This window comes from Sciurus carolinensis, chromosome 10, assembly GCF_902686445.1.
Source record: "Sciurus carolinensis chromosome 10, mSciCar1.2, whole genome shotgun sequence".
Lineage (NCBI taxonomy): Eukaryota > Metazoa > Chordata > Mammalia > Rodentia > Sciuridae > Sciurus > Sciurus carolinensis.
Genome location: NC_062222.1, coordinates 101395156 through 101420122, shown reverse-complemented (window position 1 = coordinate 101420122; position 24967 = coordinate 101395156). Strand labels below are relative to the sequence as shown.

General features: G+C 37.6%; 1 protein-coding gene across 1 annotated transcript; it reads left to right on the top strand.

Moving 5' to 3' along the window:
* Positions 1-4773: 4773 nt before the first annotated feature.
* Nipal1 (NIPA like domain containing 1) lies at positions 4774-24520 on the top strand. The gene is made up of 6 exons (XM_047567301.1): positions 4774-4905; positions 15202-15468; positions 17805-17861; positions 20288-20378; positions 22451-22611; positions 23112-24520. Exons 1-6 carry the CDS (start codon positions 4860-4862, stop codon positions 23738-23740), a joined length of 1251 nt encoding a protein of 416 aa, XP_047423257.1. The 5' UTR covers positions 4774-4859; the 3' UTR covers positions 23741-24520.
* Positions 24521-24967: the final 447 nt, after the last annotated feature.

The following is a 24967-nucleotide window of genomic DNA, read 5'->3' as shown; positions in this document are numbered from 1 at the left end:
TGTGCAAAGACAGAACTGTGTTGGAGTGTTTAAAGAACAGGAAAGCCAGTGTGACTAAATCAGAAGAAGCAAGAAGAGGGAGTTAAAGAGTTAAGGTCTTAGAAACCAGATCATGTGGAGAACAATTAGCAGTCTATTACGGTAATTCAGTGAGAGGTGACAGTAGTTCAGATCAGGTTGGTAGAGTGGTGGAGCGGGAAAGTGGGTGGTGAGAAAAAGCCAGACAAACAGAGGTAGTAAGATTTGCTAATTGAGAGGGGTGGGAGGGGTGGGGGGGAAGGAAAAAAATAACAGAATGAATCAAACAACATTACCCTATGTAAATTTATGATTATACAAATGGTATGCCTTTACTCCATGTACAAACAGAGAAACAACATGTATCCCATTTGTTTACAATAGAAAAAAAAGAAAAAAAAAAAAGGTAAAAAAAAAAAAAAGATTTGCTAATTGACTGGTTGTGGGTGTGAATGAAAAAGTGGGTTCAAGGATTCAAGGATGACTATAGATTTTTTTACCTAATGCAGTTAAAAAAAGAGGTCATAATATGACGAGATAGGAAGGACACTAAGAAGAGCAGGCTTAGGGCAGAGGGAGATCTGGAAACTAAAGAGTAGTGTATGTCAGTGCCTCAGTAACATTCATTGGAAGGAATGAATCAAAGAGTTCCATGTTTTCTTATACTTACTTTAAAAATCAAGATTTAACCAGGAAGAACTGGAGACTGTAGAACTCTGAGGGTAGCAATAGAAGAAAGAGATAAACAGAACTGCCTTCCACAGCCCTTTGAATACAAAAGTTCTATTACAGACTTCATTGGCAGAGTTTGGGGGTCAAAGATCCCAAGCTATTACAGCATAATTTGATAAATACATGAATGTGTTCTTTTCTGAGATGATCCTCAATTTCTATCAAACTGTGTCCTCAAAACAACTAACATGAATCAATAAATTCAGTCAATATACATCTATTTAGTACCTATTAATTCTTCCTCGGAGATCTCAATTTAAGCCAAAATAAGTAAAATCTTCCTCTCTCTCTCTCTCTCTCTCTCTCTCTCTCTCTCTCTCTCTCTCTCTCTCTCTCTCTCTCTCTCTGACACTGTCTCACCATGTTGCTCAGTCTGGCCCCAAACACATGGGACTTGAGTGATCCTCCTGCCTCAGCCTCCCAAGTAGCTGGGACTAGAGGTACACATGCCACAATGTTCTTATTTTTAAAAAGGATAGATAGAAAGTAGTACATGCTAGGCAGTGAACTAAGAAGTGTTCATTACTGTCACCTACAGTGAAAGGTAGTTTAGCTTATTGTCAGAACTATCAGGCTGGGACTTTAGAGAAACTTTGGCTAAAATCTCAGTTCTACTTGCTAGCTGTGTTACTTAGGGCAAGTTGCAAAACTTCCCTCCTTCTTAATTAAATGGTCTATTTAATGTGTAAACTGTCTAACAAGAATGAGGTGTTCCACATATGGCTAGGTTTCTGCTATTAAGCTAACTAACTTTGATTATAATTTAGTCTCTCAGGTAGATTTGTTTTATAGGGAAACACTAATTACAGAATATGAGCATCCAATTTGCAAAACTAGACCCTTAATGTTTGTAAGAAATCAGTTTCCAGAATCCTTTCACAACTGAACATGTAAATAAAATAAAATATGGATCCGACATGGTCACAATCTTACTCCTGAGAATTCTGTGCCTTCTAAAGTACTATCATTCTACAGTAATTGTAATTACATCTCGTAAACTAGTATGCATTAAAAAACAAATGAATTGTGTTTATTATTATCCGATATTGACAGCTAATTGCATTATTGAAAATTTAGTGGACTATGCATTGAGTCATAAAGCAAATCTTCATACATTTCAAAGGATTGTTATTATTCAGAATATGTTCTATGTTCAAAACAGAAATACATTAGAAAGCAATAACAGAAAGATATCTAGAAATCTCTAAATGTTTAGAAAAAAACAATGTATTTCTAAATAAACTATGGGTCAAAGAAGAAATCACAGGAAAATTTAAAAGTATTTTGAACTAAATGACACTAAAAACACAACATACAAAATGTGTAGGGTGGATCTAAAGCACTATTTGGAAGCAAATGTTAGCCTTAAATGCTTATATTAGAAGAGAATAAATGTTTAAAATCAGTATCAAGTTAAGTTTTACATTGAAAACTAGGAAAATAATGGCAAATTAAACTCAAAATAGAAAAGAAGGAAGCAATACAAAATAAAAGCAGAAATCAGTAAAAATTTTAATATCAGTAAAGAAAACCAATGAAGGGAAGAGTTGATTCTTTGAAAGAAGATAAAATTGATCACTAAGTAAACTGAGAAAAAAATATATAAGGAATCATAAAACTACCAACAGTAGGCTATCCATACTGCTTGTTAAGATCGTAATATTTCTCTCCTTGTTATGGGGCAATGCAGCTACAACACAAGCTATATCTGTTTAGGAAAGGAGAGAAAACAGCAGCTGGCATTCAGAGCAACCTTTCCAGGTGAGTGGAGAGGTGTGTAGGCGCGGGAGGGGTTGGGGGTTGGGGGTGGGGAGACTGTAATATTTCTGCCAATTACCTTTCCCCACCCCTCAGCTAACAATGAGGCTTTGTCACCTATCCCTGCCCTAAGAACTTCAGATCTCCCCACAGTGCAGCAACTGAAGGGTTAAAACTTCACACAGCAGGAGACCTCCCAGACCTGCAGGGCTCTAAGACAAGGTGGCCTTATACCTTGAGGCCTTAAGGCTTCACAGATCCTTTTCATCATCTCCACTAGGTCCAGGTACAATATGACAGGAGTTGACATTTTAGAGGGTCTCATATCCTAAGTTTTGATTCAGAAAAGGAATTTTCTGAGTTGTGGTGCTGGCTCTCTGAAGATTTTTTAAATGCCCTTTTTTGAGTTAATTTAACAACATGCTTTTTGATAGGAATAAAAATTCTCCAGATTAAGTCACTCATGACAACACTCTGTAGTGCAATAACTGCATAATATCCAAAGTCAGCTAGCAATAGGCAGTGAAGGGAAATCCTTTACCAACTTCTGCTAGACAACATTGAAGCTGGGAAAACAGTTGATCTTAAACAAGTTAAGTATTTTTTGAGTGTTTTCTTTATATTTTTAGGACTGAAGAAAACAAGAATAATAACAAAGTGCATCCTACTTCAAATAAAGGTACATTTTTAAACTTATTTTTTTCAAGTCATATTACCAAATGGAGTAAGAGCACAGACTCTAAAGCCAGACTTCCTTGATTAGCATCTCAGCTCAAGCATACAAGCTATGTGTTCATAGGCAAGTTATCTTACTCTCTGTTCCTGTTTTCCTCTGCTGTTAAGAGGGGATAAAAACAGTGTCTACCTGGATGGATTTTAATAGGATGTAAAAAGCAAATATTTTAAGAGTGCTTAGAACAGTGCTTGCACATAGTAAATGTTACATGTTTGTTAAATAAGTAATAAATACCTTAGATCACACTTATTATCATGACCAATCTTTTATAAAGGGAAAATTTCAAGTCTGATGTACATTTAAATGTAAGTCTAAGATGTGAGTAAGTATTGTTAGCCAAAATTGGCATAAACCTCCCTCCCTTTCCACTTTCACATATTCCCATTCCATGTTATTCCTTTTTCACAAGGTCACTGCATATTAAAGTTGGGTGCCTGGGATTGTTATGTTGACTAATCATTTGTCCTTAACTCTTCTCTCATCAGCCTAAGAACAAGAAAAGCAAGATTGAGGCCTATGCAATGAAACTCAGGCAATAAAGTTAATAGCTGTTCATGACTACCTACAGCAAAAGCAAGGTAAGCAGATAAGAGTATTTTCCTCAATGCTGAGGTGCCAGCCACGAAGTCATTCCCCCGGAACCGCCTGCCCCCCTCCCCATTTCTTCCTGGTTTCAGCAGGAATTGTGCCTTCTCTACTTGCATAAACACATGCTACCAAGACTTTCAACCTTTAACTCACTCTTTGCCTCATATCTCTCATCTGCAAACTAGGATTTAATTATGCTGTGAGATGTAATGAGTTAAAACATACAAAGTGCCTGCATAATACGTCTGTGTATAAAAAGGATGCCATAAACGTTAGTGTTATTATTTTGTGGCACTAGATCTTTTCAGTTCGGTCATTGCTTTTCCACTAAGAATTTGTTTCAAATAACTGTAGGACTCAGAAAATGGGGCGGAGGAGGTGGGGAAGTTGCCTCCTGATTGGAAACCTAGTGGGGGCGGTTGGGAAAGTGGAGGGCCAGCGGGAGACAATGATACTGGCACAGAAGGGCAAAGTCTGTTCTGGATCTCCCAGAATAAACTTCAGCACGGGAATCCGCGCAGAAACCCAGTGATCAGCAGCTTTTGCACAAAGCGGTCAACAACTGAAGGTTTCCAAAACCAGCAGGGTCTGAAGACCTTTTGACCCAGGAGTAGCCACAGCGGGTCTCAGAACAGTCTCTACTCCAGTAAAGTTTCCCAGAGTTGCCTCGGCGGCCTTCACGCTCAGAGACACGCTGTTGCCCTGAGAAGTGTCTGTCTGTGGACTGCGCGACCCTAGCAACCGCCCTGAGGGGCTGCTGGTCCTCCCTTCAGTCATACAAGTGACCAAAGGCCACCCCCAAAGCCACCAGCACACAGAGAATTAGCACCCAAGCCAGGACCGTAGGGGCGTGGCTCGCGAGGAGGCCCCACCCGGCCATCCCCATTGGCTGAGGCTGCCGCGTGGGTGGGGTCCGCGCTCACCAGTCTGGGACCCGCAGCTCCGCCCCAACGCGGGTCCATGGGGACAAGAGGCCCAGGTGGGTAAGAAGCTAGCGCCTGTGCCCAGGAAGCCCGGTCCCCGGGCCATGGGGGGACAGGTGAGGCTGCCTCCCGGAGAGCCCTGCCAAGAAGGTGAGTTTCTACCCCGAGGCGGGAGAGATCTGGCATCTGGATGGCCAGGGGACCAGGTGGGCGGTCCCGGGGTACCTATGCAGACGTGAAAGATGTACCGACTCTTAACGCAGTCATTAGTGTAAATATTCACTTAATTGTTCAGTCAGTCCGTTGTGCCGGTCAACAAATATTTATTAGCGCTTACAATATTCCGGTTTCTGTGGGAAAGCCTGAGGGGATCAAGACAGTCGTGACGCCCACTGGGTCCCGCAGGCTGATCCCTGTAAACTACAGCGTGCTTAGTATGTGACGGAGAAAATCAGGATGCTATGGGAAGACTCCCAAATCCCATCTCAGACGGAGGTTTCCTCTGATTCAGACTCGCTTCCAGAGGGCGAGGTAGACGTCACCACTGGTCAGAGGGCGTGCCCAGGAACCCCGCTGGAGTCGGGTACTGCGCCCTGCGCGGGCTCTGGGAGGGTCCGACACCCTGGGGATCGTGCGCCCTGCTCCTCCGGAAGAGCGTTGGCTAAGTCTGGGTTTCCTTCGTTTCCCTTCTTCCTTCGAGATGCAAAGGTCTCTAACCCTAACCCTGGCTTCTTACTCGCGATGCAGTTATTTCTCTGCAGCTTACGGGGATAGCAGGATGGGAGAGGAAGCTGGGAACCCTGGGCACCCTTTTATAAGTTGTTCTCGCTGCCTGCTGGTCTGGGTTTATAGCCCCTACCTGAGCCCTGTTAAATCCTTGGGTGCGGTCCTTTGCACTTCGCCAGGTGTTCACAACTTGAAAGCTTTCTACAGTTTCGACACAGAAGGCGCATGTAGCCAGGAGAAAAGAGAGGACGCTTGAGTTGGGGGAGGGTGGTGTACACCAACTGAAATAATGGTTTTCTCGGTGTCACCGGGAAATTTACCTGGCAGTGACTTAAAGACGAAGGTGGAGGGGACAGTAAGCGGAAAGGTGAAAACTATACTTTTGCAAAGTGGCTGGCAACTTTCTAAGTTTCCTCTTCTCTGGGCTCTTTCAGCTTATTATTATTATTAATTAATTAATTTTTTTTTTTTAGGAGGAAAGTCGGGGTGGGTTAAAACTGTGCTGGAAAGAAAGAGATAGTACACACATAAAAAGAAAAACATGCATAAAGAATCCACAAACTATTCAAAAATTGAGATTGGTGGTTACTAAGGCAGCTATATCTAGAATTATTTCCTAGATAGTCAGGTAGTGTGCCCTTTTTCTAAATAATTCCTAAACCAGTAAGTCAGACTGTTACTAATATACCCACCCTTGTTTACTCAAGCTCTGTAAGTAAGAAGGGTGTGGAATTACACCCACTTGTTGGAACAGCCGGATGTTTTTTTCCTGCTTTGCTCACACATTTAGTCCCAACAAGAAATATTCAAGCTCAGTGCTTGATCAATACCTGTGATTAATTGTGGTAATTATGTAGAAAGCTGGTGGGAAAGAAGAGAGAAATTAGAATCCATATTTTCAGTCGTGAGAAAAGATTAGGCTTTGGCATTGGAGTCTTCCCAGCTAGAGCCTTTCCTCATCTGTAAAATGGGAAGAATTCCTACAGTTTATAGCTATGGGCATAGATGCAGGTGGGATTATATATGAAGCAAGCAATTCTGAATCTGATGGGGTTAACATAGACTCAGTTTTTCATTTATTCATTGATTCAAATAACAGATGAGTCCCATGGGCCAAGCACTGGCCTAGGTACTAGGAAAGGCATTTGCAATATGGTCTGATCTCTGCTCTCATGCAGCTTATTATCCAACTGGCAGATAATATACAAGAAGCAAATTAACTAAAAAGTTGATTACCACAGTGGTGTCATGAATAATGTATTGAGGGCGTTGGGAATATTTAGACTGAGTTCTCAAAGCCCCTTAAAGAAAGTGATATTCTAGCTGAGACCAAATGACAAAGGAGTCAATCATAACATCTAAGAAATTAAGGAACTGCATCTCTTTGAGAACTGGTGGAATCTCTTTTGTAATGATTAGGACATTTCCCATTTTTATGAATATGATCTGAAAAGTTCAAAATGTATTAGTATTCCATGAATTTTATTAGACAAGTATGTCCATTTTACAGATATGGAAACCAAGGCCCAGAGAACTGAATATGGTTTCATAATTATAGATCAAATCAAGCACAAAATTAATTGGGCTTTTATTTCTCCTGTGTTGCCTACAATGGACTGAATGGTGGTCGGGGTTTATTGGTATAAATGCTAACTTGTTGCAATATTATTCCTTAAATTCCTTTCCTGTCTCTTTAGTTTTTAAAACTATTTTTTTAATTTCAAGATTTTATCTTTAATGATATAATAATTTTACTAATTAACAGACAGTAAAGTGTGAAAACAGCAGCACTCATGGAGGAAACCTGATAGACAACAGTCCTCCTAGAGTACGGAGCTCCCCACTGTGTTTAGAAATACAGGTTTTTAATTTTTTTTTAAATAGATAGTAGCTTCTCAATTTTATTTTGATTAAATGGAGTAATGGGCATCTTACCAGTCATCAGTTTATTTATAGATTTACCTAATATGACATGATATCCCAATTTGCTCTAAGTTCTCAGTCTCTTCCAAATTTGCTCTAAATTGTTTTTACCCTAATTCTGCTCTGAATTTGCTCTGATTTCTCCTAACTATTCTGCTCTCATTATTATTTGCTTGTTCTCTCACTAAAATCGTCAGTTTTACAGAACAGAGGACTTTTCACCTGTCTTGTTCTCCGGACAGGGCTGATACAAAGTACTATTAAGAATCAGCTACAGCTGAACAGGTGATAGCTAGCATAGTGCCTTGCAAGTTATGTGTTCAACAGCTATTTTGTTGAGTGAATCAATGAAATAAATATATGATATACAGTGTTGCAAAAAACATAATTGAGCTGTAAAAAGTGTGGGAGTATTATATAGATTGATGTAATGGAAAGTAATTGAGAGGATCCTTTAGACTGAGAATGCAGACTCTAAGGAGGTGACTTACACACATACATGCTAGGCAAGCACTCTACCACTGATCTACACCCCTGTCCCCAGAAAATGACATTTCAGTGCTAAGAAGGAGCTAGCTATGCTAGCTAGCACTCTGTAATGGGCTAAGTAATCACTATTTAAAAAGTTTTAAGGTGAAAAGGAGTTTAGCCTATGAAAGGAACAGAAAAACATTTTTTTTTTTTTTTAACCAGAAGGGAATGAGGTTAGACAGAGAGATGAAGGCAGGATACTGCGGGGCCTTGCAGACGATGAGGGAGGATTTTGGAAGGAGAAATGCCAAGATTCAACCTACTTTTCTACAGTTGGTTTCACCTGATCTCACTCCTTCCTACTCTTTGACCACGTTTCATACCATCTCCCTTCTATCGCTCCATTCAGCCTGGTTGAGTACAGTTCCTTTCACTTCTCAAGCACATTCCTTCTATGGAGTTTTTGCTTTTTCACCTAATCCTATTTTCAAAAATATATTCATTTATGCCACTTTTACTACTTCTCATAATGGTCTTAACATATACAGTTATCTGTCCATTTGTTTGTTTCCCCCACCAAAACATACAAGATCAGGGTTTTTGTTGAATTCCTTGTATCCTCAGCTTCTAAAATCTGCCTGACAGAGAGTAGACACTCAATAAATAGTTTGAATAAATAAATAAAAACTTGATTAATGTTGTTTCAGGGCTGAGTGAGAGGAAAATCAATGCAATATGATGTCAGAGGTGGGCAAGTTTCAGAGTATACAAAGCTGTACAGTATATGGTTAACTAGGAATTGAGGTTTTGTTCCAGTTGGAATGAAAAACCATGAAGGGGATGGGAAAGACTAAGCAGGGAAGGACTTAATCTGATTCACATTGACTGGCATTTGAGGATAAATTGTAGTTAGCATATAAAGATTTAATTCCATTTTTCCTATGCCACTAGGAATAGACAGTTTACCACATTCTTGCTTTTGTGTCTGCAGGACAGCTGAGGGTTGAGTGGTCTAGAATTGGTTCAGTTGGTGTCTCTGCTTCACATTGTATAACTAGCTAGGGTTGGATTTTTCACGTGGAATGAGCTCAGGTCTTCTCCACATTTTTTTTTCTGGGTGGAATCAGGCTGAAGGAACAGCAGCTTCAGGGAATTATAGAGTTTCAAGAGAGTAAACCTAACCAAATAAACCATTTGGTGTCTATTATCACATCACCTATGCTATCTTCTTATTGGCCACAAAGTCACTTCCAACCCGTCAGGAGATGTAAATTATCACCTGAGACATTGTACTTTGGTTTATGATTTATTTCATCTTGCAGTTTTGGAGGTTACAGTCCACAATCAGTTGATCACATTGCTTTGGGCCTGTGGCGAGGTAGCACATCATGGCAGGAGCATGGGGTGGAGCAGAACTGCTCACCTAATCATGAGAAAGGAAATAGGGGGTGTGGGGGTAATAAGGGGAAGTAGTCTGAGTCTCATTTTTATAAGGGCATGCCTTCAGTGGCCCAAACAACTCCCACTAGGTCTTACTTTTCTCTCTCCTCCCCCATTTTTTGTGTGTTTGCTTTTATTAGTGTATTATACATACATACATAGTTATACATAATAGTTGGGTTCATTTTGACAAAATCATACCTGTGTTGAATTTGATTTACTCCATTGAAGTCCCTGATGACCCACTTTCCCTCCCCTCCTCCAACCCATGTTCTTTCCTCTACTCTGTTTTTCTTCCTTTTACTCATTTATTTATTCATTTTAATTAGTTCTTTATAGACATACATAAAAGTGGAATTTACTGTGATATATTTGCACGTGCACATAACATAACTTTGTCAAATCATTCCACATTTCCTCCCCTTTCCCACACCTCCTGTCCTCTCTCAATCTCCTTCTTCTTCACTGATTTTCCCTTTATCTTTGTAATATATGACCCATTGTTTTTTTTCCCTTACTTTGTTCTAGCTTCCACATATGAAAACATTCAACCCTTGAATTTCAGAGTCTGGCTTATTTCACTTAGTATGATGCTCTCCAGTTTCATCCATTTATCAGCAAATGCTATAATTTTACTCTTCTTTATAACTGAGTAAAATTCCATTGTGTATGAATACCACATTTTCCTAATCCACTCAGTATGATGGAACCACTTAGCATGGTTCCATAACTTAACCATTGTGAATTGCGCTGCTATAAACACTGATGTGACCATATAACTACAGTATGCTGATTTTAGTTCTTCTGAATAAAGATTGAGGAGTGGAATAACTGTGTCATAAGGCGGTTCTATTTCTAGGTTTTGAGGCATCTCCATACAACTTTCCAGAATGGTTGTGCTAATTTGCTGTCCCACCAACAATGTCTGAGTTGTCCCTCTTTCTCCACATCCTCACCAGCATTTATTATTATTTGTATTCTTGATAATTTAGGTCCCACTTCTTAAAGGTTCCACCACCTCCCAATAGCACCACCCTGGAGACCAAACCTTTAACACATGGGCCTATGAGCAACATCCAAACTATACCAAGGGAAGAAGCGTCTGCCCACGGGTTAGGAAAAGGGAGTGAATGCTAGGTGAATAATCAAATTATCACAGAAGACTAGATGATGAGATGATGATTTCCTCTCAAACTGTAAATATCTCGCATGATTAAAAATGTAGTTTTATGCAATCACAGACATCCTAGAAACCAGATACTCTATTCCATGTAATAAACTGGGCAATTTAAACTATTATTCTCTACATGTAAATAGTATTTGAGAAACTATTTAAAGCATTACATCTTTGTAGAAACATTAATACTTTAAAACCAGTTTTACTTGTATTTTATGTTGGTATTTTTCTGAAATGGAAAGAATACTGGCCTGGGAATTAGCTTTCTTGGTTTTGGTTGTGGCAGTTACAGAAGTTTGCTCATTTAAAATCTTTGCATCGGTTTCTTTAAAATATCTTCCAGCTATCAGTGCTTATAAGTTTAGAACTGGTCCATCAGCAACATGTGTGAGTCAGTGAGATTAAAAACAACTCTGGGAGCAAAGATAGATTATGATCAAACCACAAAATTATGAAGATGTCTCTAGAAATATTTTGTCAAACTCCTTAAGGTGGGGAAAGATATACTCCTATAGAATATCTAAGTTAGTTTTCAAATTTTAAAGGCATGTGTATAACCTATTACACCTGTAAATAGAAAGCACATGTTAATTTGAGCCATATGAAATGCTATTTTTGTAGGATCAAAAAACTTATTATCATGCTAATTTTGTAGTTGTAATGTTACTCTTAATGTTATTTTGCTAGCTTTTCAAAGTTTTAAAAATATATATAGTGATATCAATTTAAAAAAACTTATTATCAATTTTATGATTCAACATAAAATGAGAGCATTAGAAAGACTCTTTAAAAGCAGAAACATCATAAATTACCTAAATGTCCACCAATTATAAAATAGAAAAATTAGTTGTAGGTTAATAATATAGTAGAAGTCTATAAAACAGTGGGAGAAAAAATAAACTTTGTGGCCACATGTATCAACAGTGACAAACCTCCAAACAAATCACCAGATAATACATTCTACATGATTACATTTTTATGAGGTACAAAAAGAGGCAAAACTGAACTATTTTGATGTATCAAATAGAAAAAATCATTTGAAAAGCAAAGGAATGTATAAGAGAAAATCAGGATAGTTGTTACCTCTGACAGGTAATATTTTCTGTCTTAAATTGTGTGGTTGACACACTTGGTGTACATTGAATTGTTTTTCTTTATAACTGATACGTATTTCCTAACTATTCATTACTTAATATTTTTAATTGGAGAGAGATTATTCACTGATATTGAAGAATCCAATAAGTATAAAAATTAAGGTAGTAATAAGTCTTATATTTGTTAGTCTGAAAATCACACCTCTAGCCATTTATTTGAATGGCTCACTCCCAACTTTCAAAAGAACAGATTGCAAAAAGACTGAAAGAGACTCCTATACAACTACATAGAAGACTATATTTTCATTAAAAAATGGTTATTTGCAAATAGAACACATCAAGGAGTCTTCATTAGCATAAAAAGTTTCATTCTGAAATATCAACCTCATGAGGTGATACAGGAAAAATAAAAACATAATCATCTAAATTCATCCAAAAGTTCTTAAATCCAGTTTTAAATCTAAGTATCAGGGTCTTTACAAGAAATGAAATTAACAGGGGATGTAGCTCAATAGTAGAGCACTTTCCTAGCATGTGCAAAGCTCTGGATTAGATCCCCAGCATATTTTTTTAAAAAATCTTAATCCATGGAGATGTACACCTGTAATCTCAGCTACTCAGAAGACTCAGGTAGGAGGATCGGTGGTTGAGGCCAGCATGGGCAATTTAGGGAGACCCATGCTGTTTCAAAAGGAAATAATCCACCATAGCATCACCCTGGGATGAGGCTGGAGTGTGTCCCAGCTCCAAGAGCCTGATATGCAGCTGGTTCTGGCTGAGCTTGGGACCCTGTTCCAGATGTCAAAACAACAGGCCTATTGGGATTACCTAGTTCTCGAAGGTGGTGTTTCAGGAGGAGGCTGAAAGAATCCTCCAAAGCATTGCTTTTCTCAAGACACATGCAACACACGCTCTACCAGCACCAGGCTCTGTACTCCGTGATTTCATCCTGAGATCCATGGCTAAGTCTATCGTTTTAACTGGAACTTTCAATATCAAACAGAGAGGTTCTAATGTCAGTTTTGCCACAGTCCTGTGGTACCAGCCTTTGGGCCTCTGCTCAGTCAAATCATTGCTCAGTATTGAGAAAAATAATAACATCAATGAAGTTACACATGCTCCCTCCTGGAAGGAATATAAATTGGCACAGTCACTTTATAGGGCTATTGACACTGTCTATTGGAATAAAAAAATAATATAATAGACTGTCTTTCTATGTCGATTAAAGTCTGGATTAAACGCCCCAACAGTACTTTGCTCAGATCCTGAGAAGCCGACCCTGATTTGAGATAGCTTTGATTTCTTTGAAACAGTCTCTGCCCACACCCCTGCTTCACCCATCCCTCCCCTGTGCCATTGCACACCCACCAACCCACCATTCACTCCCTCCCTCCAGCAGTCACTTCTGCTCTGGGCTGTCTCCCTGACATACGCCCAAACATGGAGCAATCCAAGTCCTGGGACCTGTAATCTGACAAGGTTTTATTTGTCCTGTCTTAAAACCCAAAGCATTCATTCACGTCTGCCCCTTACAATGAGAACTTGGAAAACGCAGCAAAGATTATTCGCTCTCCCTTATCTCCCTCTGCCCCCACGCCCCCTAAAATGTCGGAAACATTTTGCTAGGTCAACAACTTAGAAGGAATATTGTTTTGCTGGAATGAGATCCACCCACCCTGGTTTTGGAGATGAAGTTTTGAAATGGTTATGTTAACTACATAGTAAATGACACAAATACAGCCATGGAATTCACTGGAAAGCCAGTTCCAATGTTTTCTCAGGAATGAATGTAGTCAAAGTTCTTACTGACAAAAATATACACACTCATTTCCTCTCCTAGGGTTTAGATGAGATGAACAATAGGCAGAACAAGATTACTAAAGGCTAGTATGCCTGAAAATTTGCAGCGGTTCTTATTCAAACAACCTACATGAATATTCTCCAATATTATAGAATATCCCTGAAGAAATAGAATTTTCCTTCAAATATTTATAAGTTTTGACTCATAATTTATTTTGTATCTCCTAAGTAAAGTTAATTCATTTTCAAATTCTTATGGAACAATAGTCATGAATACCTTGAATTTGCCAGGTACTATGATATACACCTGTAATCCCAACTACTGAGGAGGCTGAGGCATGAGGATTGCAAATTCAAGGCAATTTAGAAAGACCCTAAGCAACGTAACAAGACCCTGTCTCTAAATAAAATGTAAAAAGGGCCAGGATTCTGGGTCAGTGGTTAAACACCTCTGGGTTCAATCCCTGGTACAAAAAAAAAGAAAGAAAGAAAGAAAAAGAAAAAAAAAGAAAGAAAACAAACAACGAGAACAACAAAAAAAACCCTTGAATTTATTTTTTTATGATTTTCCAGATAGTTATTTACTAACTTTGTATGTGGTAATATTCCAATGCCTTCATGATGCTTTGCCCGGGATACCAGATCTACTTATGAAAGTTTTGTTGCTTAGACATTATTTGTTGTTGTTCATATGTCTTTTTCAGATTTTTGAGACATAAAACAGTTTTTCATTGAACCCCAAAGTTATACTTAATAATTTTCCTTTGCCCTTTTTTGTATAGGGTAACTCAACCTGAGAGAATTTTCCTTTTTTTTTTTTTTTTTTTTTTTTCTTTTGCGGTGCTGGGGATTTGAACCCAGGGCCTTGTGCTTGCGAGGCAAGCACTCAACCAGCTGAGCTATCTCCCCAGCCCGAATTTTCCTTTTTTGAAAGAAAAAAAAAAAAGAAAAGATAGAACTTTAAGTGACAGTGTCACCTTGTCAGTATCATTCAAGTGGCAGAGTTTGTGAAACTTTCTTACACACAGTAAATGTTTTCATTTTGTATTTTACTGTTTAGTCTTGAAATTGCAAGACACTTAAAATAATAGGTCTGGTTCATTGACTTTACATGCTTATTTGAATCTTATTTTTTAAAAAACCTATTCATTTTTCTATTAGATTCTGCTTTATTTTGGAGATTATTCTGCTTTATTTTTGGATTAGTAGACCTAAAATAAAATCTTTTTTTTTTTTTCTTTCAGGAAAAGTTGCAAGGAAAATTAAATCTACTTTACATGTGTTTTCTCAAATATGCAGTCGTACTCTATCAAATGAGTTAACTGAATATCCTATGGTGGGGTAATTTATAGACCAGTGGGGTTGCTGTGCCCTCTCCTACATTCATGGGTCACAGCCCCTGCTTTCTGAGAGACAGGCTGGCTATGTGAAGCAGTGAAGTGACCTTGGGGGACTGTGAGGAATTGTTGAGGCCGAGTCGGGTCTAATAACTGCTCACAGCTCCTGTAGGTTGCTGTTCTGGTGGAGCAAAGACCCAAGTATTGCCAGATCTTCCAACTTACAAGGATTCCAAACTTTCATGTAAAACCTCTCATTTTTTAATGATGACAACTAAACAAATTTTAAATCATTTTTCAGAACACATGGAAACCAAATCAATAATGTCCAGAAGTCTGTGGACCCCCTGTTAAGCACTGTCCTGCTTGCAGTAGAAAAGAAGTATTTCCATACCGTCCACTCCGGTCTGTGTTTCTTGCAGAAAGCATTAATACATTTCCTTTGCACTGTTGACATTTCTCTCTTTCCTTTTTCCAGGCTATGTGCTGTCTCTGATCTGTCCGAACTCCTCCCAGGCTTGGTGTGAGATCACAAATGTGTCACAGTTTCGAGCTTCTTCCGTCCTTTACAGAAACCTGAATTCCAACACAACCAACTGGAGCATTTCAGCAAATGTAGAAAACAAATACAGTCTTTATGTGGGCTTGGTGTTGGCCATATGTTCTAGTATTTGTATTGGCTCCAGCTTCATTTTGAAAAAGAAGGGCCTCTTGCAACTGGCCAACAAGGGTGTTATTAGAGCAGGTAAGGAACACATGCAAGTAATGAATCCAAGTTTCTAGTTGCAGAAATGGTTCCATTGTGATACCACAATGCTACAGTCATAATCATTGACTCTATTTATCTAAGCCTGTGTGTCCTTGATTGAGCCAGCTGTCACCCCAGCAGTCTCTGTCCTCCTACATAGGATGACTCCTGCTACCTCTCCAGCTCCCTCCTGTGCCATCCTCTCACTCTTCTCTCCAATTCTTGGAATAGACAAGCTTCCCCCCCCTGCCAGGTCTTTCCCATTAGCCCAATACTCTCTGCTCCCTGCCCACTGAGCTGACTCACCCTCCAGACTTTGGCTTGAATTTCACTACCCTGGAAAGGCCATCCTGGACCATCCAGTGTGGGCAGGTCTCCCTGCCTGCATCCCCTGCTACTCTCTATCAGTCATTGCACTAACAGTCTCCTTTCTTGTGGTTATGTGTGTATTGTTTATTTACTTGTTAACAGGTTTACTTGTTTGTTAATGGTAGATTCACAAGAGAGGAACCTTCCTTTGCACAATGTTTGATATCTGATATTTGTTAATCACTGAATAGAAAGCAATAGAATTAGGCCACTATTTATAGTGACATTTCAGATGCTGAGTAAGCCCAGCCCAACTATCCTTCAATCATGAATCTTCTCTTCCTTTTCTTCAAGTGTAAGTCCTAAATTAAATATTTTTCCAAGATCCATTACATATTTTTCTAAGGTCCATATGGAAAAATAAATCAGTACAAATTATGCAAACAAGTTTCTGAAGGAGTACTATTGAGAGGATATTTGTATCTTCAGAAAATAAAACATACTATATTGGTATATAAAACAATTTAGCGCTGGCATTAAAACAGGTATAGTGATAAAGATTTATTGAAAACGTATAGGTGGATCCAATTACATGTAACATTTTATTTATTTTTTACAGATAACATTTTAATATATACTTTGTAAAAGTGATATTTCTGACAAGTGATAAAAATGAATTATTAAATTAAGAATATTTGAGTCAAGTGCAGAAAAGTAGAGGAGAAAAATGTGAGAGATCTACTTTATACTATTCATCAAAATAAATTCCAGATCAGTTAGGGTTAAATTTAAAATGAAATAATTTTTCAAAAATCTGAAAGACGGCCTTTTTCTAAACACAAAGATAAGGAAGAACCTATTCTATATAAGGAAAAAGATTTTCTGAACTGGCAAAAGGAAAAAACACACATGCACACATATGCACACAGTGAAAATACTTTAGCTGAAACTACAGAGCAAATGATTTATCAGTAGGGGGGAATTATGAAATTATTAACAAAGAATAGGTAGGTTTCATAATATAAAAGAGTGACTGCAGTCAACAAGAAAATTAGTGCCCTCACAGAAAATAAGCAAAGTTCATAGACAAGAAAAACAAAATCAGAAATGCAAATGAAAAAGAAAACAGAACTGTGAATGGTCAGTAAACATATAAAAGTAAATATTATTTTACAAGTACCCAGAAGATACTAACTATGCAACTAAGGTTCAATATCGTAAAATGATTCTAATTTTTTCATGTACAAATTTTGTAAGGAGAAAATTCTAAACCATAGTTAACTGTTTTGTAATTTATAGCATTCGTGTCCTCGTTAGTTTAATTATAACAGTCATCTAGGTCAAATTCAAGGAGTTAAGCAAATAAAAACTGAGAAAGTTCCATTTTCTATAGAAAACATGCAACAATGCCTTCAGGTCACAGATTACAGCAGCGGAAAATCTTAAGGAGAGTTTTGTTTTGTTTTGTTTTGTTTTTCTTTTTTTTTTTTTTTTTGGTCCTTTTCAGTAGATTAGACAGAAGCTCAATGTCATTATGCCAAGGTAAAGAATAAGTAGAGTACTTCTGTCTAATGGTTGTTTTCCTTTTATGGACTAATCCAAACTTCAAAAGCTTTCATGCTAATCATTCTCTTCCCTTCAAAGTCCTGGAAAGGTAACCAGTATAATTTCAATTTAGGATTTTATGTTTTAAATTTTAACTGTGTCTAAAACAAAATAGTCAGAGTTTATCACATTCAATGTCCATACCTCTGACTGAGATAAATGCAATGAACCTGATGATTAAATAAAATTTCCTATAAAAAAAAAACTATGTAGAAATCAAAAGTGAAGTGACATAATGGAAAGCTTTAAAAGATCTTTGGAAATGACCAAGTAAAAAAACTCAAAGATTTTTAGATTGACTGACTTGACCTTATGCCTCAACTATCCAATCATAGTTGAGTATCTTTCCCAGTTGTCAATCATTCTACCCTTCTTTCTCTAATTTGGAACCTAATTTTCATTTTTGATCTTTTTTCTAGGACAAGGTGGACATTCTTACCTCAAGGAATGGCTGTGGTGGGCAGGATTACTGTCAAGTAAGTTCTTAATGGAGAGAATCGTGTTTACTTGTAAAATGATAAATTGATGACATGGAATTTTTCAAAATTAATTTTTTCTTCCTGGCAAGGATGGAATTTAGGTCTAAAGGTGTGGATATAATGTATTGCCTTATATCAAAGAGTAATAACAACCACCATTGCTATGTGTGTATACATGTGCGTAATATATGGATTATTTCTTAGTCACCCCTATCCCCATACTCTTGATATCATCCTGGAATGGAAGGGGGAAAGTTGGCATTTGAAATATTAATAGTTTCTGGAAAACTTCTGATATTTTCTTTTCCATGAGAACTGAGAAAAGTGCTTTCCTCCCATATTTTCCCAACTCCAAATGTGAATCCACGTCTATCCTAGCTGCATATTTCTCAGGAATGGGCACATTTTCCTTGCAAGGACCAAACATGAATAAATGAAAGGATCCTTTGGCTGTTGATGCTGCAAAAAATGGGAAGATGAGCGTTGCTGGCAGCTCCCTCCTCCCAGACTTGCTTTCAGGAGGAAATGAGACTTTGCAGCTATGAAAGCACTTTCTAAATGCTAATGTAGTGTCCTCACAGAAGAAAGCCTTGTCCCCCTCCACATCCCCTGTTTCATCCTTGCTCTGGCCTCCTCTGAACTTCCTTAAATCCCAAGCCTGAAACCTCCAAAGAAAGGACACCATGAACAGTAACTTCACGTCACTCACTAATCACTCTTTATGATTCCCTTTATTTCCCCAAACCAAGTAACACATTTCAGTATTTCATTTTTTGCAAGATTCTTGTAGAAAGGAACTTAGGTCCATTTTCCTTAAAAAAAAAAAAAAAAAAAAAATGGTGGGATCCAAAAGGATGATGAATAAAACAGATTTAAGTTTGTGTAGCCCTTTAAGGTATTTTCACATCCATTTCCTTACTTTAGTTGAATTAAAGTTAACAAGAACTGTACCGAGAAGATTCCAGATATGTGAATGATTCTCTTTTTTTCTCTTTCTTTCTTACATCCCTCAGCTTGTACTTTAGAATGAAAATACAAGGAGAATATTTTATGACTGCATTTACAATCTTACATTTGCCATGTAAACAAGTTGATGCTGTTGTTAAGAGACTCCAGCATCATGGGACAAACATGGTACTTTACTCATGGAGTTGATGTTTTTCTGGCACGCTGTCTATAAAGATGAAAAAATAAGCAACTTAAAGTATTCCAAAAAAGTTTAATGTTCTGAGAAAACTGCCATAATTTGTTTTTACTAGAGTAGTCCTCTAAATTGTTCTGTAAATTTAGAATTGTTTTATAGTGCTTTCTTTTTTTTTGGTACTGGGAATTGAACTCAGGGCCACTCAACCACTGAGCCACACCCCTAGCCCTATTTTGTATTTTATTTAAAGTCAGGGTCTCACTGAGTTGCTTAGTGTGTTGCCATTACTGAGGTTGGCTTTGAACTCAAGATCCTCCTGCCTCAGCCTCCTGAGTCACTGGGATTATAGTGCTTTCTTAATGTTGGGTCCTCCTTTAGTTTGGTGGGGGTAGGGGAGGTTATCAAAGCAGCCAAAGAAAGAGAAAAAGAAAAATAGGCACTCATTCTAGTCTGCACTAGTGTTCTTTTATCCCTCTACAACAACCATTTGCTTGGTGTAGTTTGCCAGCATGAAATACTACATTATCTGGGCAAGTGTCCAGTTGTGATCTGTGAGAATTATTTGGCTCCAATACAAGAGTCCAACTCTAGGCAGGATTTCCCTCACTCTAGGAATTATTTGTATCACACCACCTCATGAAAAGTCTGGAGTTTCTCAGATAAGAAAAAGATGACATTCTGAGCACATACTTAGAACTTAAAAGCAGTTGCTTTAGATCTTCCTGAGCTATTGAGCTTCTGTTACTTGCTTGTAGATCATCTGTAATTCAAGATGCCTGATGTCGTAGGCCTGGGGTAGGGATTTCTTGGCTCCCTGCTAAGTCAACACCAGCTCTCTACAAAGCCTTCTAATTTTACAGATTGTCATCGTTGTTGTTCATTTGCCACAAATAGATATTCAAGAATGTCAAGTAGATGTTCTTGAGCAAATGGAATAATTCTCAGATTACTCCAAAGCTACCTCTATTAGAGTTCATCAGAGTGACCGAATATGTTTTCAGTACTGAAATAACTAAAATCAGTTCTACTAAAAGTTATTTAGGATGTGTATTCATCTGTCACCATTAGTTGAGTTTATATCACCAGGTAATCTGAGTTTATCTGAATCCCTAATACCAATCTTTTCCCACTCTCCATAAAAAAAAAATCAAATCATTCATTTTAGCTAGATCTTTGAGTGTCTTTGAGATGAAAGTGCACTGTTTTACAAGGGTCATTTGTTTTTCTCTGCTGATAAATAAATTCATCATATATATTAATATTTCGACTTGCTTTCTAGTGGGAGCAGGAGAGGCTGCAAATTTTGCAGCTTATGCATTTGCACCTGCCACCCTGGTCACCCCACTGGGAGCTCTGAGTGTTCTTATAAGGTAGGTGAGCAATAAGGAGCTTGGCTTTCTATAGGTATTTTAATAACATGGCACACTTAAGCCATAAGAAACATTGCTAAATATACCACAAAAAAAAAAAAAAAAAAAAAAAAAAAAGCTGAACCAAACTAGGCTCTGAAAGCATTAAAAAACTCAAAATAATTTCTGGGACCCCAGGGGAGCTTTAAACAAGTCACTTAATCTTAGTTTCCTCATATGTTAAAGAGGGATAAAAAATGTTTTTTCTTGGGCTGTGGGTGTAGTTGGAAGTAAAGCCCTTTAGCATGTGCAAGGCCTTGGATTTGATCCCCAGCACTGGGGGAAAAATTCTTGCCTAAAATAAAAAAAAATAAATAAATAAATAAATAAATAAATATATATATATATATATCACAAAATAATAATTTAAAAAGACTAGAAAAAAGCAGAAATAGGAAGAAATAGATTATCATATTATCATTTAAAAAACAATGAGAGAGTGAGCTTGGTTTGTGACAATTCAGTGAAGTCTAACAGAGTTTTGTGTATTTCTATTTTTTTAACTCTGACCTGAACAAATTGACAGAGTCCTGTTAATTCTTTCTGTTGTCATAGTGGTTAATGACTATAGAGGACTTTCAACTCTCACTAAAATGCTGTGTCATCTGCTCTATACTTCTGTTTGAAGACCTGGTAGATTCTTTTAGTGCTGAAAACAGGAATGATTTTTATCTTTTGTACTGTGTGGATCTGATGTTTCTGAGTTGGTCTGTATTATGATCCCAAATGAATGAATCCAGTGTGTCCTTGCACTATTTCAACTAAGTTTTCATTCATTATCAACATTTACTAGTAAACTTGTGATTGGGCCTCACCATTTATCTTCACCTTCTTTATTGGATTGTTATGACAATTAAAAGAGTCAATACACATAAAGCACTTAAAAAACACATGTCTATGAAATGAATAGCTAATGTTTTCACCAGTACTGCAGTCCCACAAGTGGCCACATGAGGGAGACTCTAGGCAGGCACCTAATATTTGCCCATAGGCTTTGTGGGTAGATGAGCACCATTAATTTCATTTGTGCAAGTGCCAGGGTATCAGAGGAAGGAGGATGGCATGCTGAAACCCCCGGTAGGTCTACCAGTGAAGGAACACGATGGCATACTCTGGTGTCATCATGGTAGTGCCAATTTGAATCATTCCTAAGTTCAAGGCACTAATAACAAAGTATTGGGAGCTTTGAATAGGTGAAAGTGTCAAGGCAGTAGCAGGTAATAAGGAAGCATTTCAATATTTTTACAATCTCCATGATTGTCCTGGTGCTTACTAGCTATCAGCCCTAAGCAGAGCAATTCTTCTTAGTATATACATCCTTCTTTGAAATTTTGATAGGCACACACAATCTAAGGACTGGTTGAGCAACCTTAGTCCAAAAATCCAGAATCCAAAATGCTCCAGAACCGGAAACTTTTCAAGCATGGACATGATGCCACAAGTGGAAATTTCCACATGTGACCTCATGAGATGGGTTGAGTAAAAATGCAGGTACACCCAAAATATTGTATGAAATTCCCTTCAGCCTACACATACAACATATATATGAAACAAGAATGAATTTCATATTTAGGCTTAGGTCCCCTCCCCCAAGACATCTCATTTTGTATATGCACATATTCCAAAATCCTGAAAATTTGTAAAATCGGAAGCATTGCTAATCATAATCATTTCAGATAGGGATATTCAATCTGTATCATGTCAATAAGCTGTAAAAGACCTTTGATTTTGCTTGTTTTTACAGGAGAAGATGTTACAATTGAAAATGAATCAATCAGGAACTCTTAGAAGGTCAGGGAATTGACAGGACTATAAAAGTCTGTGATAACTCTTCAGATTTAAAAGCAACAAAGCAGACTTGATTGACCATCACTTCTGAGTTTAAAACTAAACCAGATTTTTCAGTGTCATTTAGTACATGTCAAGACAGTTTACTGGGATACAGAGTGGCAGGTACCTACTGGACTTCTGAGCTGCTATGGAATCAAAAGAGAATTCAACCATAGTGATTTTACTTTTTTCTCTCCCAACAGTGCAATCTTGTCTTCTTATTTTTTAAATGAGCATTTGAACATTCATGGGAAAATGGGCTGCATATTAAGTATATTGGGGTCAACTGTGATGGTTATCCATGCCCCACAAGAAGAGGAAGTCACTTCTTTGCATGAAATGGAAATGAAATTGAGAGACCCAGGTCTGTGGTTCAGTTTAAAGAAATACCCAGAGTCTGCTCCTTCTACCTTCCTCATCAAATGATATTTATAACAATATTATAATAGTCTTCCTACAAGTCTTCTTGTGGGTTGTGAGACACAAAAAGTTTTACTTTCTTACAAGTCTTCTGAAAAGGAGACAATTTATTTTTGTGTTCATGCTTCCCCTCTACACAATGAAAAGGAGAGAGGGGAACAGTGGGGGCAAAAGATGTATAATTAAACTCAAAGTTTTGTCATTTCCTCCCTAAATGAAAATAAAAAGGTCAAGACTTGCCCTACCTCACAGTATTATTGGCGAGATTCAAACGATGTTTGTAAACATCCTTTATAAAATAATGTGAATAATGCAGTTTGTTGTTACTTTTAATTAATCTCACTTCTATTTCTAAAATATCTATGCTCTCAAATTCAGGACTAACAAGAAAGACATGATTCTGTTAACATTTTCTGAAATCTAATTCTTTTCTCTTCCTGACAGGATTTATTTCCTTTGCTGTGATCATAACTGTGATCTCCTTGGTGCTCATTTTGATTGTGGCCCCCAAGAAGGGACAGACTAATATATTGGTCTACATTTCAGTCTGTTCTTTGATTGGAGCATTTTCGGTTTCTTCTGTCAAGGGCCTGGGAATTGCCATTAAGGAACTATTAGAATGGAAGCCAGTTTACAAGAATCCGCTGGTCTTTGTTTTGCTGGCTGTACTTGTACTTTCAGTGACTACACAGATTAACTATCTCAACAAAGCCCTGGACACTTTTAATACATCTCTGGTGACCCCCATCTATTATGTGTTCTTCACTTCCATGGTAGTGACTTGCTCCGCCATCTTATTCCAGGAGTGGTATGGCATGAACGCTGGAGATATCATTGGGACCCTGAGTGGGTTCTTCACTATTATCAATGGTATCTTCCTTCTACATGCTTTTAAAAATACTGACATTACGTGGAGTGAACTGACATCCTCTGCTAAGAAAGAAGTCCTTTCTCCAAATGGCAACGAGAACAGTTATGTTTTACTAGAGAACATAGAAAGTTCAACCCCAGGATATGATGATGATGTTACCCTGTTTAGCAGGACTGAAAATCAAAGTCACCATAAAACCTGAATTGTAACCAATATTAGACACTCAAAGAAAAGAAAGAAGACTTATTCTCAAAAGGACTTCTAGGGGAGTTAATATTAAAGTTCCAATACCTTAGATGTAAGTCCACATTCCATCAAATTTAAAAGTCAAGATCTGATATTCCTCCCAAAGACTTTTCACTTCTGTGAACTTTGAAATATCCCTTAAGCCTAAAAGAAGTCAAGGGGTCATGTTTGTCTCAGAATAATCTTTTTTCTTCTGGTCACAATAGATTTGGCTCTGCCAGGTGACTCTTCATTTCTTTGGTTACTACTCTTAGATTCACAGTAAGTCATAAAATTAACTGTGTTCTGATAAGCAGAGTACCAATCACCAGACTCTGATGAATCATAATCTCAAATTATTAAAACTGAGAGGAGAGAACTCTGGTGCTCTGACCTCCCTTCTGAAACTGTCTTCTTTTAAAACTAGATAGCAAATGGGCAAAGTATTACAGAAAAAAAGAGGCCTGCTTTGGACTCCTTTCCTACCTAAGCTAAAATGCACAAGACACCCCCCCAAGAAGAGTTTATGAATTGCAATTTTTTTTCGAATGTCATAAGGACTTCATTACCATTAAAAAGGGAAGACTGTAGGAAGAAGGAGAATACTTGAGACCTCTGGTAAAAGAAACACAATTTTTTTTCTTTTCACATAAAAACGAAAATGATCATTTCCACAGATTCTTTTAACAGAGACCCTGATGACATATGACCAAATAGACTTTCTGGAGAAGTAAAAGTAAAGTCAGCTTTGGAGTGACTTATGTTCATTTTGTTACTTTCTTTAATTATTTTCCAAAGGTTATTTTTGTATTGACAACAAATTTTTTTTTGTAAAATCTATGTTATTTTAGGATTACATTGTGCCTTCAATTTTTCTATGATGTTTTATCCTAAAAGGTGAGTTTTAGGCTGTTTTAAAACAACTAAAAAAATCTTTTCAATAAAATGGAAGAAATTATGCTAATGGTTCTCTTGAAACTTGGTCTTTCACCCTTAGTAAGGAAATTGTGATCAGTTACTAACTTCTCAAAATAGGCCTATCCTACCACAAGTACTAGACTGCTTTTTCTTCTAAATTCATCCTGACCATGTTTTCCATGCAGCTTATTGATAAGTGTTTTGGGAAAACAGGAGGGAGAGTGAACTTGCTGGAAAATTAGGAAGACCTCAGAAGCTGCTGCAGGGAATGTTTTTTGCACAGTAA